The 20,666-nt window shown below is 36.8% G+C and overlaps 1 protein-coding gene across 3 annotated transcripts in view; it reads right to left on the reverse strand.

Moving 5' to 3' along the window:
- Positions 1-833: 833 nt before the first annotated feature.
- Positions 834-20,666, reverse strand: part of capu (cappuccino) — a 44,581-nt gene continuing 24,748 nt past the window's right edge. Inside the window, exons 5-9 of one of the 3 annotated variants that reach the window (XM_065217668.1) lie at positions 19,205-19,371; positions 17,343-18,531; positions 3,413-4,345; positions 1,579-1,876; positions 834-1,520 (exon numbers count right to left, since the gene is read on the reverse strand). In XM_065217668.1, the coding sequence (XP_065073740.1) occupies positions 1,400-1,520; positions 1,579-1,876; positions 3,413-4,345; positions 17,343-18,531; positions 19,205-19,371 (2,708 nt within the window). In that variant the 3' untranslated portion in view covers positions 834-1,399. Of the gene's footprint in view, positions 1,521-1,578; positions 1,877-3,412; positions 4,346-17,222; positions 18,532-19,204; positions 19,372-20,666 lie in introns of all 3 variants that reach the window. The other 2 variants (XM_065217667.1, XM_065217669.1) reach the window with 2 other exon arrangements.

The following is a 20,666-nucleotide window of genomic DNA, read 5'->3' on the forward strand; positions in this document are numbered from 1 at the left end:
TACTATATTTAAAAAAAATACGATGGTACTACATATACAGTATGCCTGTACATGGAATATTGTGTTCCAATTACTGCCTATGAGAACTCCATAGGCCTTAATTGGAACACACCATAATAGGAACGTATAGTCATTGTAGGTACACCTTCCCTAATACAAGTAAAAGTACTAGATATCTGGAGGTGTCTGTCAGGTATTCTATTCTGATGTCTGTTAGACGGATATCTAGGTATGTTGACTGCAAAACGGTTTTTGTATATTTTCCGTTAGATGTCACTGCTAAAATCCGCATAGTGATATCTGATGCAAAATAAGTACAAAAGCTGCAATAAATGGTTCATTCTCGCTGAATTCGAAGTCCTCAAAAACAAAACATAAATTGTTGTAAACCAACAACCGAAAATCTAGATATGTAGATGATTCACTAGTATATGGGAAAATTATTATTATTATTTAGCTTTATTAAGGAGGCTTTCAGCCTTAGGCTGGTTCGCCTCCATAAATATGGGAAAATTATAAATTTATAAAATATCACAATAATACAAAATGTTGTCGAAATACGTGGAATTAGCCGCTGCGTGAAATTATGGTACTTTACGGTAGTTACATAAACAGCACTATAATCTAAGAGGTGCAAAATAAAGTTTTTTGAGAACATTAGCAAACTAAGTGCCAAACTTAGTAACCCGGTTTCCTTGAGAATTGCAAGTTAGTGTGAATTCCATGTGAGTATAATTCAAAGATCCAACCATAACGTGAGAGGTAAATTTCGAATTCAATTCAAAAGAAAACGGAAATATTCTAATGTTTGAACATGATTTATTTAAGATCTTCATATCATATTGTTTTCTATAAATAGAAGCTATATTTCAGTAGACTTTCGTTTTGATAATTACAATGCGTGGTATCATTTCAGATTCTTCCGGTTCCTACAAACTAATCTATCATATTTTCGTTCTAACAATTTAAAATAGCCATGCATGATAAATAGCTTATCCATGTTTCGAATAAATATATCTCTGAATGTTCCTGTTTTCTCATCAATATGACGATATAGTAGTTATTATGTTAAGTGACAATTTCCTATTACAGTAAGGGTTCGATTTTGGCAACACATTTTTTTTTTTGACTTCAATGCTTTCCTCATTTTTTTATAATTGCAAACCAGATTATCTGATCGTCCATCCCAAGGTTTGCAATTACCTATCCGGAGAGTCTAAGAAATTTATTAAATCAGAGTTTGACGTTTTTAAGTGCTTAGTATTATAATATAGAGCAAATAAAAACGTACGAGACCTGTTGCCAAAATCATTGCCCATACTCTACGCTCGTGAGTAGGAAAGTTTTACGAATTGTATTCAGAAATTTATACAGACAAAAGTCACTAAAACGACGAGTTTCAGTTCTTATTGCTAAGGCGCTTCAATCGCTCTTTCAAGGAACCAGCCTTTAGTTTACCGGTCGATGTTTGCTTGCTATTGCTAATCGTAGTTGGGGGTGGTCGTTTAGTTTTCTTCAACCTGGAATTAGTAATGAAAAAAATAGAATAAAAATATGACATGTTTATTTGGTTCTTACAATTCGTTAGAAAGCTGCAGAATTTCTTTCTTAAAAATGCTTTTGAAGTCATGGGAGAATGGTGTCCATAGTTCGAAGAATTGTTCCGGTTTGCACTCCTCCATGATTCCGGATTTCGGTGTGAAGTTGTAGAATACCATAGTTTTGAGGAATATTTCTCGACAGTCGTCTAGTTTGCGATACTGCTTATCAATCCTCTTGCTTGCAACTTCGATGAAGGCTTCCATTTTCTCTTTGAACGGTTCAATGTTGTTTTCAGCGGATTCCAGTATTACCTTTTCCGATATCCGTCGGCATTCTGCGAATGTTAGTTAAAAATACGTGAACAATTATTAACAATACCTCTACGTTGTTGTCAAGAGTTTTAATGCGTTTCTAAATTAAAAATTGACCATTTTGAAAAAAAAAAATGAATAGAAGAAAAAAAAAATATAAAATTATAGTTTATTTCTGTGATTTTCGATGGTTGTTCGATGGTTTGATAGACTTTCCATAGACAAAAATAAGAGTATTCCCATCTCACGATATATGTATATGTTGCATTAACAGCGAAGAAAAAGCGTTTTTAATGTAGAGAGAAATGCTGTAAAATACGCCGGTGATATTTCATATACGAAGACATTTTGATCAAATTTTAATTGTATCAACCGGTTGTATTAAGCGTTTCAATGCGTTTCTAAATAAGGGCCACACACTTGGAAAAATTGATGTAAATTTAGGTGCTCTGAGACTGACATATACGAGCGTCAATTTTGACATAAAATTGAGTCATAATAGACGCAAAATTCAGCTCAATCACGTACTTTCGAACTTTTCAGTCTCGGAGCACTTAATTTTACATGACATGTTTGTTTACGTCTCATCCTTCATGTCAAAGATGGATTCCAGCACGTGTAAGATTAGGTATTTCTAAGTGTGCATGCATCAATCATGTCACGCTAAGTTTAGAAAAAATCCCTCCCCTCTCTCCCCTTTCGTCACGCTTTTCCTATATCTACTGCATTGCTTGTCACAAAATCTTACACTTCCTCCCCCCCCATAATATATGCATCACCCCATGTAAAATTTATCATTTTTACTCCAATAAAAATACACACTACGAAAAAGACATGTAAATTTAAATGCCCTGAGACCGACACATGCAATGAATTTCCGCAATCGGAAGAGGAATGTATTCTATGAAGGGAACAAGAACGCGTGTTTTGTTTGCAAGGGGAACCGGATGAATTCCTATCCCAAGTGGAAGTCACGGAAGCAGCCAGAGAAGCAACAACTGAACGAATAACGGAAGCAGGATGAAGAAATCGTGACCAGGACGAAGTTTGGAAGTTAGTTCGTATGGTGCCATAGCGGACGCGATTGAGGTGCTAGCCGAAGAAGTTATGGCAATCTACGAGACGACCCCAGATGAAGACAGCTAAAAAAAGAAGAACAAGCAAGTGGAAACCAGATTCAGAAGCGGTTCGATTACCGTGAAGACCCGACTTACTTGATGGCAAAGGAATTGTTTAATCAACAACAGCATATTATGGAAGTGAAGTAAACAGGAGAAAGGAAAAAAATTACGGGCGCATGAGAAAACAAGCAGCCGCTTCCCGAGTAGACGAAAATATCAAATCAATAGCAAGTTTTACTATTAAAATTGGGTAACAGAACATCAAAAATTGCTATTAGTTTGATTTATCAATCAAAGAGGTAAATATCTAAAATAATATCAAAAAATCAATGGGACAGAAACTGACCAAAATGTATTAATCGGCTCCATAAAGCTAACGCGGTTGAGCCTTCCAAATAAATGAACGGATAAAAAAAATCATCTGAAATTCCTACTTACCGTCTGTTTTGGATTTGAGCATGTTTAGCTGCGTCTTACAATCGTCAAAGTCCACCAGCACAGCTCGATCTAGATCGCCAGGATCTGGTACTGGCAGTGGCACCTCGTGCAGAAGAACGCCCTTCTTTCGGCATGCGCCGATGTAGGTCTTGATGATGAAATGCAGTAGAGTGATATTATTGTCTTTGGATTTTACATCCTTCAACTTCCCGAGAATTTCCAGTCCAAATCCGTCTGCTTGACCTCGTGTCCGATTACCGCCATTCATATAGTTTCCCAGCGTCAAAATAATAGAAAATAGGTGCTTGAGCTGCTCGCTATCGATCAGAAACTCACAGGTATGCTTGACTGTCTCTAGTTTTCTAGTTACGGAGATGTAATGTTCATCAAACTCTGCCTGAAACACAATACAAGAAATCCTTTCCGAAAAGGAAGAAATTTCCGAAATACGTAACAGGAACTGCTCTGGAGGATCCAACGGTATGTTTCCTTCGGCACATTCTTTAATTTGGGCGAGTTCTTCGTCGGAAGCTTTGATTTCAAGTATTTTCTGCAATGCCTCCAGACTGACCACTGATGTATCACAGTGATAGATTGCAAACTCAATCTCATCGAAGTGGACGTGTAAACTTTTGGCGAAAATTCCAACATTCTGTGAGCGCTTGCTGTCAAGAACTTTGACGGTTTTTTCAGGCTTTTCGACTTTTTCTTTAATTTTCGGTACAACTACCTGCCGGGAGAAGAGTTCGGTGAACTCATCCATATTGTCGAGATTAGTTTCCTCCAATTCTTGCCAGAGTGGCAGTTTGACCTCGTCGGAAAGCTCACATGGGGCGTCTGTTTCCGTGACTGGACTCGTTTTTGGTGCTACTATTCTGGTCCAGTATAGGGGTTTCATCGGTTTTGGGGGATTAACGGCAATCTTACGAAGGGCTGTAATGATGGACATATTTAGCAGGAAAAATCACCTTTGTTTTGGTTAAACACCAATGGTGAATCTATATTTTGTTACAATGAAGGTGAATAGTTCTATCGAGGCTGTACAGTTGGATGGTTTCAATTGATCTACGCTATATAGTGACACTATTCAGATTGAAAAACTATTTACATGAAGTGAAAACCAATGCAGGCAGCTTTCGCGTATGAATTCATTTGTACTACCAGACACCACGAGGAAGAAAACTCAAATAATACACGATACGATACTTTAAACAAATATCTTGAAATTTGAGGATTTTCTGTCGAATACAAAATTTGTTAGTGTGCATTGTCTCAGGTTGTCTATACAAATTACTCAAAATAAACATAGAGGATTGAAGAATAAAGATGGCTACAAAGTAGATACCTACAACTAATAAAGAAAAACTAAATAAACATTGTGGATGATAAAATCAGAGTTGTAAATCGGTGTAAATCTAAAACTATCCTGAAACATAACTATTTATATGAACATAATTTAAACGAACTTAATTGAGTATAATTTACTGTTTGATGTTCAGTAAAATTAAAAAAATATCTTTAACGAAATGCCTTAAATAAAGATCTGACCCTTCTTACTTTCAGTAAGACCACCAATGATCTTATTTTTGAATTCTCATGTGATTTAATGTGACGCATGATGGGTTTTAGTTTAAGTCTGATTATGTCTACTTTCCCGGGGGTATCTGCAACCAGGGTTGCTTCTACTCACTTGCTATTAGATGATATAATTATATGTTGTACTTGTTAGTAACAAAAAGAGAGTGAGAAGTATGTGTTTGACTCATAAACCTGTCAATTTCGCTTTCAGAGCGTCATAATCAGCGATCTTATGATTCGCGAGCGTTCACTCAAAGTGAGCGCTCACGAATCGTTTAATCGCTGATTGTGACGCTCTGAAAGCAATATTGACAGGTTTTATGTGTCAAACACATATTTAACGACCTCTTATTGTAACTTCCAAGTACAGTTAAAATTCCTATAGTACGGATTCGTTCTTGCCGGTTTCTTATAGTACGGTTGCCACTGGATAACTATAGGACGCCCATATTCCAGTCACAACTTCGTGTCCATATTCCAGTCACAACTTCGAATTCATTCTGATAAGACGTCTAGGATTGATTTCAAAAAATTCGCTGAGCTGTAGGATCAGATTCATGAATTGATCAATTTTACGGATGTTCCGGATCTTCCGGAGGACCATACTGTGGTCTCCAGTGTCCATATTCGAGTCACAACTTTGAATTCAGTCTGATAGGACGTTTTTGAGTGGTTTCGAAAAAACCGCGGAGGCTAGGATTAGTTTCATGAATTGACCACTTTTACGGATGTTCCGGGTCTTCCGAAGGATCAGACTCGTGACTTTCCGGATGCTAAATGTTCCCAAAAGGTGGCAAATTTTCTGTTTAATAACTTTTCATACGACACCAGCAAGTTATCTCTTCAAATTACCCTACAATAAGCGTTTGTCCCCAATTAGCTCTAATCACATATGCTACGTGTATTCGTTAATGCCGGGTCCTATAGTGCGGTCCCTACTAACCGTACTATAGGAATCTTGACTGTACTAATTATCATCATAACATCTAATGTTTTCATAATTCGGAAAACTAATTTTTTATAGCTGGTGAGTGGAAGTAACCCTGTCTGGAACATGTACAGATGTGGTCCTGGACTACTTAGTTTGGCTGCCAATGACCTTGTTTTTAAATTCTAATGTGATTTGAGGTGTCGCATGATGGGTTTACTACGTTTCAGGCCGATTCTAGACTTAGGATATGAATTCATGAGAGAATGTTCCGATATGACTGGAACCAGTTTATAACCTCATTATAAAAATATTTGATAGCATTCTACGAAACCATGATAACTTTCATTTGTTGCTTGCTTGTTGCGTTCAATTCTGTCCAGTGGTTACTGAGAAACACTTCGGCCCAAATTGTTTGACACGCACTTACACACATACACGTAGACATTTTCTGATCTCGTCGAGTTGAGTCGAATGGTGCACTCTCGATCATAAGTTTAGGGCCACCCTTTAAAAACATGTGAATGTTTTTTGCTCATATCTCTGCCATTTTACGACCGATTTTCGATCTTTATAGGTTATTTGAAAGGTATTGACTTATATTTCGTTCATAGGTAACTGGTTTAATAGCCAGTGATTCTCTGCGAAGTGATTCTCGATATTCTTTTGTTTTGTTGACGAAAAATCATTTACGTGCTGTCATAGAATCGTAATTTGATGTGTCACATGATGAGTTTTTGCTCAATTCATTATGTTCAATTCGTCATTTGGCGTGGCGTTTGGAAATTTTGAATTTTGATAGGGAGATTAATAGCACTAAACTACATATTTTAAGATGGGTTAACTGAAAATTCAATTGGATTTAACGTAAGCATTCTTTATTAAAAATTAATGAAAAAGTCCCAAAAGAGCGATCCATCCCTGTTACGCCAAATGACGAATTTAACGGAATGCAGTGTGCTCTATTGTGGTTTTGATACTTGACGAACTTCTCAAAAACTTAGAAGCAAAGGGCTTCGAGATTATTGGCTTTGCTGATGATATTTGATGATGATTTGATGATTTGACAATGTAATTTCAGGTAGAATGCAAACTGCTTTATATTATGTTTCGTTGTGGTGCGCTAAAGAAGGGTTGGATATAACCCCTTCTAAGACCACAATTGTACCGTTAAGTTAACACGGAAAAGAAAATTTCCTATAAATAACATACAATTGAAAGGAACATCTTTAGAATTTTCACGCATAGTCAAGGATCTGGGTTTAATTCTTGACAGTAAAATTATCTGAAATTCACATCTAGACCAGGCTGTTAATAAGGCAACCAATGGTCATTGCTTGGATAAGTAAAAAAAATATTGGTAGGAAATGGGAAATGGGACCTAAAACCAAAAATGATCCACTGGATTTATTTGACAATTGTATGACCCAGAATATCCTACGCATCATTGGTTTGGTTGCCGAAAACTAATGACAAATCGGATCAGAAGAAGCTGGGAAGACTGCAAAGACTTGGTACTCTCTCAATAACTGGTGCAGTGAACAGTACACCGAGTATGGCGCTGGATGCTCTATTTTATCTGCTTCCTTTGTATAATTTATCCAATTAGAAGCTGAAATGAGCCTTTTAAGGGTTCACAGACAAACTACTTCCTTGAAGGTGATCTTACCGGACACCTTAGTATTCTAAAAATGTTTGATATTGATTATCTTGTATTAAAAATGAAGACTGGATGGAGAAAAATATCATTTCGATCGTTTATTCAATTCAACAGAATTTGATCGTAATGTTTGAGAAAGTGGGGGACCAAACATCCGTCCACGGTTCAACTGTTTTTTATTCAGACGGTTCAAGATTGAACAATCGTGTTGGAGCAGGGGTAATTGGTCCAGGGATAGATATCTCAATAGCTATGCGTTACTGGCGAACCGTGTTCCAAGCAGAAATTCAAGCAATTCTGCAGACATTATAAACATTCGAATATCTGCATTATGTCTGATAGTCAATCAGCATTAAATGCTTTAAAATCAACAAAATGCTATTCAAAACTCGTATGGGAATGTGCAATGTCACTGCAGAAATTGGTATGTCGAAACTATAGATACTATAGATTCCATAGATAAGCGGAGGTACAAAAAGTTGTTCTGGCAACCATGAAAAATAAATGATCTTACTGGCATCCATGAAAAAAATTCATGCCATCATAGAGCTCTTCGTTGTGCAGTTTTGTTTTGTTGCGTGCGTAAAAGTTCAAAATGAAGTGCAAAGCAAATCTTTGCAACAATGTATCGAGGAATGGTTTGCTTTATCTTTCCTTCTTCCTTCGTCTTCTTCTTCTTCGCATTTCAAGCTTATTGCATATCGCATATTAGCTTATTGCGTGCTCTCAACTTAGTGTTCTAGATGCACTTCCACAGTTATTAATTGAGAGCTTTCGATGCCTGTACCATTTTTGCATTGATATAATTGTGTGGCAAGTCCAATCATACTTCTATGCCCAAGGAAGTCGAGAAATTTTCCAACCTGAAAAATTCCTAGACCGGACCGGGAATCGAACACAGCCACCTCCAGCATGGTCTTGCTTTGTAGCTGCGCCTTTACCGACTGAGCTAAGGGAGGCTTCCGTTGTCCACGAAATAAATCGGAATGTGCAGTGTGGAAAACGTTTTGTGCTCATAATATTACAATACTTCTCCCTAAAACAACACCATGATGACGTCATGCTTGTTTGGCTACACTAACTGACAGTTCGTTTGGCTACATTATACTTTTCCTCCGCTTATCTATGGAATCTATAGTATCTATAGTCGAAACTAAGGCTGTGAACCATTTGCCGAGTTAAACTTAACTCGTGGTTAAAAGTAACATTTCGAAAGTTATTCTGTATGTTCGAGAATCGCTGTTCTGTCGATCGACCGGTTTTCGAGAAGAACTCAGCCACGGTTGTCAAAATTTAACTTCTTGTCTGTCAGAAATAACCACGCTCGGATAGCAGAGTTAATCGATAACTTTCCATCTGTCAAATTTTAACAAAAAGTTAAAAAAAAATCCACCAAATGGTTCAGAGCCTAAGTGAACTTATATTGGGTTCCTGGCCACTGTGGTATTTAAGGGAATGAAAAAGTCGACACGTTAGCCAGGCTCAACCATACATAGAACCAGAACCATTATGTGGAGTTTCTGCTTGTTCTCTTAAAATGAAGATCAAGAAATGGGAAAAAATTAAAGTGGAATACTTCCATTGCTAGGTAGTTGAAACGGTTCATAATTCCGAACATTTCAATGACTAGCAGTGACTCTCAGTTGAGCTCTCACTGGTTTGATAACAGGACATTGTCCATGTAAATATCACTTGAAGTTAATAGGAAAACTTCAAGACGATATTTGTTGATTCTGAACACCTGCTATGCTGTTGTACAGCTTCAATAAAAGGCGTATTTTTCTGCATACAACTGCATTGTTTAGCTTGATTTGTGCTAAAATTCGGCCCTTTGAAACTAGCCTTTTTTTCAAAATTGCGTATTCGATGTTCTTTAATAAAACCACAGACAAACAGACGTAACTCTTCATTGTGTATCTTCGTTCATGCATTTAACGGTTGATTTGAATATTATCAGTTCCGCGAACTTCCTCGCCGCAGCGCTGGCATCGGAACACTTTGACGTTTCTATATATTCTATAGGACTTTTATGCAATATTGTTTACGAGTTAGCGAGCAAGCTTGTTTTCCGCGAGAAGCCAGAAAGATGTCGTTACTGAGGTTATATGTTTTTAAATACAATGTTTTCAAGAACAAGTTTTTCTAATAGTTACGTCTGTTTGTCTGTGTCTGTGTCAGACTCTGTGATAAAACGTACCACAAAAACGCCATTTATAATCGAAACCACGTCTGAAACAAAGTTGAAGGGAAACATAAAGTATTTCTGGGAAAAATATACTCGGTAATTTATTTTAATAATATGGGGGAAAAAGTCGAAAAAATGTTAAAAATTTAAATAACAAATTATGTCCTATTTCAATGTTTAATTTTTTTATAGGTTATGAAAAATGCAACAAATTGATTAATTGAAAACATTGGACAGTTAAAAATCGACACAAATCGTAGAACAACAACTTTTGGGTAAAATTTTGGAACAAATTTTTTTTGAGGAATATTTTTGTAATTTTCGCACAAAACAATTTGTTTGCTGTTAAAAGCTACAAAAATAAAGCGTACTAAAAAAAAGTTCAAAAACTTGACCAAAAGTTGTTCTTCTACGATTTTCGTCAACTTATAAGTGCCCAAAGATTAAAATAAAAAAAAATGCATTTTCATAAGCTTTTAAAAAAATCTGTTACCTGATCAAGTACATTTTTACGTGATTTCAATCAGGAGTGACGTTTTCGTGCTTCAAAATGTAAAATGATGAATATGCCATATGTTCTTCTACGATTTTCGTCAACTTATAAGTGCCCAAAGTTTAAAATATAAAAAATGCATTTTCATAAGCTTTTAAAAAAATCTGTTATCTGATCAAGTACATTTTTACGTGATTTCAATTAGGAGTGACATTTTCGTGCTTCAAAATGTAAAATGACGAATATGCCATTTTGAAAAAAAAATATGCTAGATTCAAAATGGCCGAATTTTAGCACATGTGCTTATGCAAAGTTTGGTGGCTTCTGGTTTCAGAAAAAAGTGGGAATTAATGTCAAATACCCATCAATAGTGGTATTTTTGGAATCGGGGTGACGACTAGAGATTGGAAATCGATTTCTTACGCCATTTTGAAATCATAGATGGTGGCTTCCGGTTTAAGAAAAAGTATGAAATACCTTACAACATGGGTATTTTCGGAACGGGGACGACACGTAGATGCCAAAAATTGATCACAGACGCCATTTTGAAATTCAAGATGGCCGAAAATTGATGAAAGATGTCTTAATTCAAACATTTTCTCGTTGAAACCCGTGGTGGAGCTTTTTAGAAATTCAAAGTAAATCATCAAGATTGTTTCAATAATTCTCAGGGTTTGAAAATCTTTCGAATTCTGATATAATGAGTTTGATTTTTTGACATTGTACATTTTTCTTTAAATTCCCAATTTAGTTTATAGTTTAGCTTTATCAAATTTCCGCCCCAAAGCCTCAATTTGGACATTTATTCTGTCATCCATTAAACCACATGCAAATTGAATATCATCTGGTTCATATGGGAATTTTAAAAATTTCTTCAATTTATTTGTTACAGTTTGCAATTGTTTTCGTACTTAGTTTAATATTAAGCAAGCAATAGTTCAGAATTTTATATTTTTTTCAAATTCACCAAATTTGGCAAAAACAAGCTACAAATATATCATCAACAATAGTTTTCATTTGAATTCATTTGTTATGTATTGAATAAAATATAAACAATATAAAATTCAATAGTTGAATTGAATAAACAATAAAAAAAAGGCTATGTTTATAAACAAGCATTAATCGATTTTATTCAATTTAAGATGCATGGCTATTTTGCCCCATATGGGTTGGCACTTTTGCCCTTGCCCCATTGCAGTAAAAAAAAAAGATTTTAAATTACATTTTCAAAAATTCGTATGGCAATAATATGAATTTGCTATACGGTGTAGAAACTCCTATAAATATCCACTATTTGGCATATGTAGAACGTACAGTTGTTAAGGTTGCCCCACCAGACCCTATCTTAATTTTGAGTTTTGGAAAAAAGCGTTGATCTGGAGCTTAAATATTTCATAATAGGGCAAATTCCGGCTTCGTCAATGACTTTTACTTTACATAAAGACTATGTTTTGCCTGGATCACGTTTCAGGGAATCATCTGGTCAAAGTTGAGCGTTTTAGGACTTTTTTAACCCCATGACGATATATTATATATATTATTAAAGCCAGGGTTACTTCCATTCATTTCGCATATTTTGTATGGAGTTTTGGAATCATTAGATATTATGATGATATTTTGTATTTGTAAGTGACACGAAGAGGTTGAAAAGATTGCGCTTGACTCATAAACCCTGACAATTTAGCTTTATGAGAGTCAGCGATAAGCAATAAGCGGTTTTATTATTTTGTCTCACCCATTTTTTGTTGTCCCCTCTGTTCGGGACCGAACACCACTGCGACCAGTAATTTTATGTATTGTAGTATATCCCGTGTCCTTAGTTTAGTGCATGTCGTATCACTGCATCACTATTGAGAAATGATGAAACATTCGATTTTTTTTACAGTTGTCATTCTTGCATTTATCGCAAGGATCCGACTCTAATTAAAAGGTCCCGCTATTTATACCCTTTGGAGTGTTGATACACCCTCCAAAGGCGCGCCCCATTTGTCAGTCAAAATTGGATTCCTTAGCAACAAAATTAATGAATGACACCGAAAATGACCATGCATCAGAACCCTAGTCTTAACCACTTCAAACTAGGGAACAACGAATAGAAGATTAGGAATCACATAGATGAAGACTAACTAACTCATTTTTTTCTTGTTTCAAGATCATCCTCGGTGGACAAAGCCGAGTCTTGTCACTATCAACAAGGCATAAAAAGTAACAAGGCATAAAAAGTAACAAGGACTAAGATGTGTTCCTTGGACTACTGAAAAATCCTGTTCCCCTACTTTGAAGTAGTCAGGACTAGGAATCGGTGGTAGATCTTACATCCCGTAACGTACTACGAAATGGTGATCTACCCGCGTTACGGGGCAGCCATTCTTCATTCTTCATTCTTCGTGAAAAAAAAAAATCGCTGATAGTGACTCCTTGAAAGCAAAATTGGCAGGTTTTGTGTCTACAGCACATTTCTTACAACTTCTTATTGAAACTTACAAATACGAAAAATATCATTAGGGGAAACAGTCCTATTGTTGCGGTACTTTAGAAGCGGTAGAAGCATATTATTCAAAACTGTTGGAAAGCGTTTTTACAACGCTCCAAACTTCTCAGGTGAGTGCGACTATTGTTGGTAGCCCCTTTTTCTTCGGCATTTTTTCCATTTGATCTGCGTATTAATCAGCTGTTCTATTATCGACGCATTTCGCGCCAAATCGAATCGAAGCTGGCAATACCCTCTCAGATTTTAATGAAATTTTCTGGATGTTCCAAAATTTATCTAGACTAACATTTAAAAAGGGCCAAACTTTCTCTGACAGATTTAAAAAAAAAATATTATGGAAAAATGACAACTCCTACAAACATGTGTTGTATGGATGACTTTTAGGAAATTGTCCAAGTTTTCGAAAAAATACTGAAAATAATTCCATTTGAGACCTATACTGAAAAACATCGATTTTTAATTTTAAAATCGATTAAAAAATGGCCATGCTTGATTTGGATGAAACTTTGCCTCAAGATAGGTATTTATGTTTACTACCATCCATACATCGCGAGATGGGCACTTTTAAGGAAAAAAAAGATTTTCATACAAAAACTTTTTCATGTCTGAACTGTTTTTTTAACGTACCATTTTCACACAAAACTAAACCAGTGAAGCTCAAAATCATCTCAGAATCCAATGAAGCTCAATTTGTGATTCAATTTTGTCTGATCAGCAACGTATCACTTGGATTAATAGAGAATTCTATATGAAAAGGGCTTATATCATTAGAAAATAAAAAAAAATTGATTATATTGTCTACTACTGAGGCAAAATCCGATACTTCTATAGCAACTTAGCATTCTTAGCTAAAATTATCCATAAAGAATTAGGTATGAACAAAATTTAAATTGAGATCTTCTTTCGTATCAACAACGATTTGGGAAGTCATCCTATCGCATCATAATTCTATATGCCCTTCTGTTATTTATACCTAAACCATTAACATTATATACCTACCACTTCATTCTACCTATGAGCACTATAAAACTAAGCAGTCAATCTGATAACGAAAGTTGTGAAGACAATTTTTAGTAAAATTATTATCATAGACCAAAGTAGTAAATTAAGGCTCAAAGGATTGTTATACTGACATGCAGGTTTTAAAAACCTGTTTAAAATACTGAATTGCCAAGGCAGGAACAATGTAAACACAATTAGATATATATCATAACAATAAAGGCTGGTAAGTTACTGTAGTAACTGGAGCACCTAGGTTAAAATGAAATGTAATTTATTTTGAATATAGAACAAATAAAAAGTTTAAAAAAAGGTTCAAAGGATTGAAATCTTGTGAAAATATAAATAATCCGAGATGCAACCGAAATAAGTTACGGGCCATATCGTCAACGATGGTAGAGAAAAAAAATACATTCTATGGTTATAACCACAAAATTCTTAAACGATGAGAATTTGTAAGTCATGCCGTAGCGTGATATCTCATAATAGAAGTCCAGTAATGAAAAAACGCCGATCGGTTGGAAATGAAGTAAATATCCAACCGTCAACTAGTGGGCAGCAGCATAGTGATGATCCAGGTCCATCAATGAGTGGCCATCAATCCGTAGATGAGCTAGGTAAGAACAGTCATCCTGATGATTCTATCAACTTTTAACTGAACCTCCTAATTGCACTTATTATTTATTTTTATTTTCTTCTTTCCTTCAGATACGGTACCATCGGTTCTATCATTGGAGTCAGTTCCATCAGCAGATGATCTGCAACGCCCATACAATGTTGAGAAGTTTAATGGCTTTGTGGAAACGTCGAATTTATCTCCAATTTCATCGAGGAACATGAGGAGCATAGATTAACGTTAAAAAAATCTCTAGAAATTACACAAGCAGCGCGAAAAAATATATTTGGCCCAGACATTAGCAAAGTAGAGACATACGAAGAAATTATTGTGCAGCTAAAGGAGAAGTTCAATTCCCCTACAGCTGACAGAAAAGATCAGATAACAGTATTATCAATATTGCCAAAGTCTTGGTCTGTGAATAAAGTCGTAGCAGAAATTCAAGAAGTGGGCATGGGATCAACGCAACGAACTTATAACTCATGGCTTTATTTAAAAACAACAGTCATCTTTTCTAAGAAATAAAAATAAATCATTAAAGGAAGGGGAAATTCTAGCAATTTGTGATTTTTCTGAAAACTATTCATTCATTATCCAAAACGCTGCTCAAGGATATCACTGGAATAATTCTCAAGCAACAATACATCCAATTGAAGTTTATTATAAGAAAGACAATGAACTTGAAAATGTTAGCTTCATTATCATATCAGAAGTAATGACTCACGATACAGTTGCAGTTCAGTTGTTCATCTTAAAAATGATAGATTTTATTAAAAAATCGATAGATTTTTCTAAAGTTACTTTTATGTCAGATGGAGCAGCCTCACAATAAAAAAAACTATGCTAGTCTGTGTAGATTTCAGTCAAAGGATGGATTAGAAGCAGAATGGCATTTTTTGCAACGTCTCATGGAAAAGGTCCCTGTGATGTCATTGGTGGCACTCTCAAGCGAATGGCAAAGAGAGCTAGTCTTCCTCGAGATTATGGAAACACCATAACAACTCCACGAGAATTATATAACTGGGCAATTGAACAAACAGATTAAAATATCACAAAACTACGTTTCGAGTACATATCCACTGAACAGTACATCGAAATGTCAGAAGAACTCTAAGAACTATATCACAGCACAAAGACAATATCTGGCACATAGAAATTCCACAGTTTTGTGCCTATAACTGGTGACAAAGTAGCGGTGAAAAGGTATTCTAATTCAGAAGATGAACCAAAAATATTTAACATGATTGGAAAAAGGAAAAAATAGTATGTATGAAATAGGTTTAAAACATTGAAAATATATAAATAAATGATGTATGAAAAATCTTGTCTTTTTTCTCTCAAATATTATCAGATTTTGCCTCAGTAATAGACAACAGAATAAGGGAATGATATTTTTTTGACAATGTCTACATGTCCAGAAAGTTTTATTAAACTCTGATTAGACAAAATTGAATCCTAAATTGAGCTTCATTGGATTCTGAGATGATTTTGAGCTTGAAAAACTTTTGATAGAATTTTTTTCCTTAAAAGTGGCCATCTCGCGATGTATGGACGGTTGGTAGTAAACATAATTACCTATCTTGCGACAAAGTTTCATACAAATCAAACATGGCCATTTTTTATAATCGATTAATGGAATTTTCTTCAGTATTTTTTTTTCGATAATTTGGACTATTTCCTAAAAGTCATCCATACAACACATTTTTGTAGGAGTTGTCATTTTTCCATATTATTTTTTTTTAAATCGTCAAAAAAAGTGTGGTCCTTCTCAAAGGTTAGTCTAGATAAATTTTGGAAAAACTATGTATATGCATTATTTAGTCAAGATCCACACATCCAGAAAGTTTCATTGAAATCTGAGAGGGTGTTGCCAGCTCCGAATACGATTTGGCGCGAAATGCGTCTATCAGCAACTCGAAATCAGCCTCATTTAGTAGTGGGTATATTTCATTTAAAGGAAAATCTGGCTTAACAGGATTGCTCCGTTGCAAAAATGAAGCTGAAAGACTAAAGAAGGGTTTTGATGGGTAAATACAGTAAAATTATCGTTTAAACTTTATGTGCCGAAAGCGGTGAATGCCGAAGCCGACATTTACCTTATTTGAATTGTAAAACTTAAAAAAATACTAGCGATTTGGTTGATTTGTATTGTATTTTGAAATTGAAACCAGACCCCTAAAAAGGGTGGATTCACAAGAAAAAGTGTGAGTTTACGTTGAATCATCTTGGAGTCTTCTGCGTTCTTAGCTGATAAGTGCGCCGAAGCTACCAAAACGATTTAAATTAAAAGCGCACTTTTATTAGCGCTTCCGCACTACCAATCGCACCTATAATGTGCGCAATGTCTCTGTGAATGAAATAGTTTTTAATTAATATGACGGCTCAAAATCAAGCCGTAAAAAAAGTGTTTTCGATTTTGTTTCAAAACTCTTGAATTCCTTTGGAAGCCTTAAAAAATCATTTCAAATTTGCAAGCTAAACCATTTTGTATGATCAGTAAGCATGTTATCTTCATTCAGAACTGTTACTAATAAACAGATGAGATAAGTTGTCTGAATTCTAATGTTGTGATGGACAGTCATATGTATGATTTCATTCAACTTTTTCGAGACATGTTTGTTATGCAGACGTTGCCATAGAATTGAGGTAGTTTAAATTAGCTGAACACGAAACTTTTATCTTATTGAGGTAGTTATGAATAAACAAATTTCAACACTGATCTTATCGTCCGTAGAAAAATTCAAAGTACACACGTTCAAACGGGATTATTCAAAACCAAGATCTTAGAACAGAGAATAGACAACTGAGAGGCTACAAATTGCTAGAGGTATCTCTGTGGAGATTGATCAAAAACGCTTACTATTTGCCTGATACCATCCTCCGGGCGTTGGTATTGGTAATGGTAATGGTGGTGGAGGGCCTGCGATGGCCACGTGGCCGGAATAGGCGGCATTCTGAGTAGCGCTTGACGGTAATTTACCTGGTCCCAGGGGAGCAGCAGCGGCAGCAGCCATGGGTGGAGGCGGTGCAGGTGCACCAGTTGCCATGGCCAGAGTAGCCAATGGCGGTAGAGGTGGTGGTGGTGGCAAGGGCGGTGCTGCTGGTGGACCACCGAAACCGACAACTCCCGGTGGCATCGGAGGAATGGGAGGAGCTAGTGAAGAAGAAGGAGGAGGAGGAGGAGGAGGAGGAGGGGGAGGAGGAGGTGGTGGTGGTGGTGGCGGAGGTGGAGGTGGAGGTGGTGGTGCTTTAAGCATAGATGGCGGAGGGGGTGGTGGAGGTGGTGGAGGAAGTGGAGGAGGTGGGGGAGGTGGAGCTGCAATCGGAACAGGTACATTATCGATGAGCTTTTCTGGGTCGGTTTGCGTTTCCTGGGTTACTAGTTGTTTGGTCGTATCGGGAATGCTTTGCACTGGCTGATCACTTTCGACAGTACTGGAACTTTGCTCATTTGTGGCCACTGTTTGCTTACAGCAGTGTTGGCAGATATAGACGGTAGAATGAGCCTCGTTATGGTTGTTATTGAACACAGTGCCGTTAGTTAGGTTACTATTGCTATCACTAGTGTTAACGTTCGGCGCGGAGCAATCACTGCGGTTATGAATACTGTTAGGTAAGCTTGTGTTAATCATATTGGAATCACATTCAGTCGATAAATTTCCATTAATACGTGGTGTTTCTGGTTCCTTTGCTGAACTAACGAGTGGCGGTGCCTTTGGAGGTGTCACTGGCTGTTTCGTATCTTGTTCGATAGGATAAATCGTCACTTCGGATTCATTGAGCAGGTCACTTAGAATGCACGTTCGATTTTTTGCTTCCACAATTTCCACTTGATTTGAATGACCATTATCCACTTCAATTAGGAATGTTCGAATCAGTCTTTTCACATCTGTCATATTTTCACACTTGCTCACTTTGTTCTTTAGATCTTCGAGGTTGGAGTCGGCCTTGGGTTTGACTGCCTTCGGAGTACTTGTTTTGATGATCATTTTGCGCTCCTCATTTTCGCTTTCTTCCACAGGACCGGTGGTGGAATGAGCTGCCGATTTGGTTGCTGCTTCGGAGGATGGAACAATGTGTGGCCAAACAACGTGGGGTTCCAACCGACCTGGAGTCAACGGTGCAGGGGACGGTACTTCCGTGTGAGTCCACTGGTACATCAGGTTTGGCTGACAATATAGAAATGAATAGAGATATTCGGATTATTATCGCTTCATTCAGCCATTCATTGCATATTTGGTCAGTTGGATTTAATCGAAGAATTTGTGGTTGTTGATTTGCGGTTGCAAGAGGGTGAGTTTCCACTGCCACACCGGAGAGGAAGGCAACATACATATTAATTCGATCAAATGAGATGAAAACGAGCTTGAAAGCAGCCAATCTTGAGGAGACGCATTCATCGTCATCTTTGAGTCACCTTCACATTGCGCTCTTTGAATGACGAAAGCCGAAATGATTTGATCATGCATGCAGCTATACGACGGTGTGTGGCTGGTATAGCATATATGCGTAGGTTGTTGAATTATATTTAACAGCCGGCTAGATAGGTACCGAAAACAAGAAACGATCACGAATAAGAGGGGTATACCGAATGACAATGCCACTGGACCTGCCCGCCTGAAATGTGCATTGAATTGGATTGTAGGTGGTCGTTCAGTGTCTACTGAAGCAGCCACTATGGCTTGTTGGTAAATTTGATGAGTTTGATATGTGAAATAAACTACATTTTTTTTTCATTGTGTAACCAATGATTAATTAGTAATCAATGGGTAATTGCCGAGATCATAATTCGATTTAAACCAATTCAAAAGCATATGTGTTAGATATCAGTCTTTCACTCACCCGAAATGTCTCCTGCGTTGGCGCCAGTTTATCCGGTATTTGTTTAATTACACCGGCAACCATCAGGTTTGTGCAATACTGCAGCATCACCGTGTGCAGCTCTAGCTCGTTGACCCTTACGTTCGTGGACTGAAGAGTTGATGCTAGCCAATTCATGAGCATTTGACCTGGGAAAGGATAAGAAAACCGTCGCAAGTTCAATGTTGATTACTGTTATTCCCGAGAATGGACTTTTATCTATGATATTGGATGACAGAAGACACATACTCCTATCCGACAATGACGCTTCCTTATCTCCAACGGACAACAACTGATAAAAATTGCTTCCACGCTGAAACCACTTTCGCCGATGCCATTTGTAGCATGGGTGCTCGTCGTCAAACACTACGACCACTTCACGTGTTTCGTAAATCAGGTACACCCAAAAAACACCCTGCTGGCCGAGAATCATCTTTCCTCGGTAGATGGCAAATTGAATTAGAGCATTGAAAATTTCGCAGTTGATTGTGGATTTTTTCCACTCCAATTGTGGTCTGGTAAAAGATTTTTTCCGGTTTCGATGGCCCCGTAGCAAAAGTCGAAACCTTTCGCAGCGATTTTCATTGATTACGGTGAATTTAAAGGCGTGCAGAAAGAGTTTGTGCGGGAAAAGCTGCTCGCAGAAGATTTTTGGCTTGATGAATGCACTTTCGGTCATTTTTGGGTACCGAATTTGGCAAACTATGTGACTCAACTATGAATGTTCACTGGTGTAGTTTCGAGGCAAGACTGATCAAGCGAAGCAGTGACAAACGACGCGACGCATGGCTATTGTTTGGTGTCTACGTTTATAGAACCGCGATAAGTGGGTGTTAATTGACATCGGACTGGAAAGGTGTGAGCGTAGCTGAGGATAGTGCTGAAGGATTTTTAATATAATAAATATTGCAGATATATTTGCATGGCATGTATTCAGTGCTCGTGCTAGGAAATTTTACTTTTCAATGGTAGCTTGGAAAAGAGCTGTTCATAAACTACGTACACAGGTTTTGAGAGATTTAGACCTTCCGCTTAAACAAACATTCATTCATTTTTTGAATGAAAATTTATTTGGACCGTAGCACTTGCAAAACCTTTTGAATTTTTGTAACCTGTAAATTTCTCATGATTTGAACTTTGTTGGCGGATTCGACTCTGAGGAGTTTTGTAATTGAAGTTTGGCTCTGTTTAGTGAAAACACCAAAATGTTTTCTCTATCCAACGTTTCGGTCCTCATTGGACCTTTTTCAATAATTTGAAAGTGAGGGTGTTTTCTTGTCAACTTGACAATGTTAAGTGTTAATTTTTGTTTCTGAATTTAGATACTGGGGTTGATTAAAATTTTGATGTGTTTTACTACCGGTTTTGATAATATTTAAGTTCTAACCGCTTTCTCGAGGATATCCGAAACCAACTACAGAGTGACCGTTCTTTGGTGGTTCTC

This window comes from Ochlerotatus camptorhynchus, unplaced genomic scaffold (assembly GCF_037179485.1).
Source record: "Ochlerotatus camptorhynchus isolate MF236.1 unplaced genomic scaffold, CSIRO-AGI_Acam_v1.1 ptg000078l, whole genome shotgun sequence".
NCBI lineage: Eukaryota > Metazoa > Arthropoda > Insecta > Diptera > Culicidae > Ochlerotatus > Ochlerotatus camptorhynchus.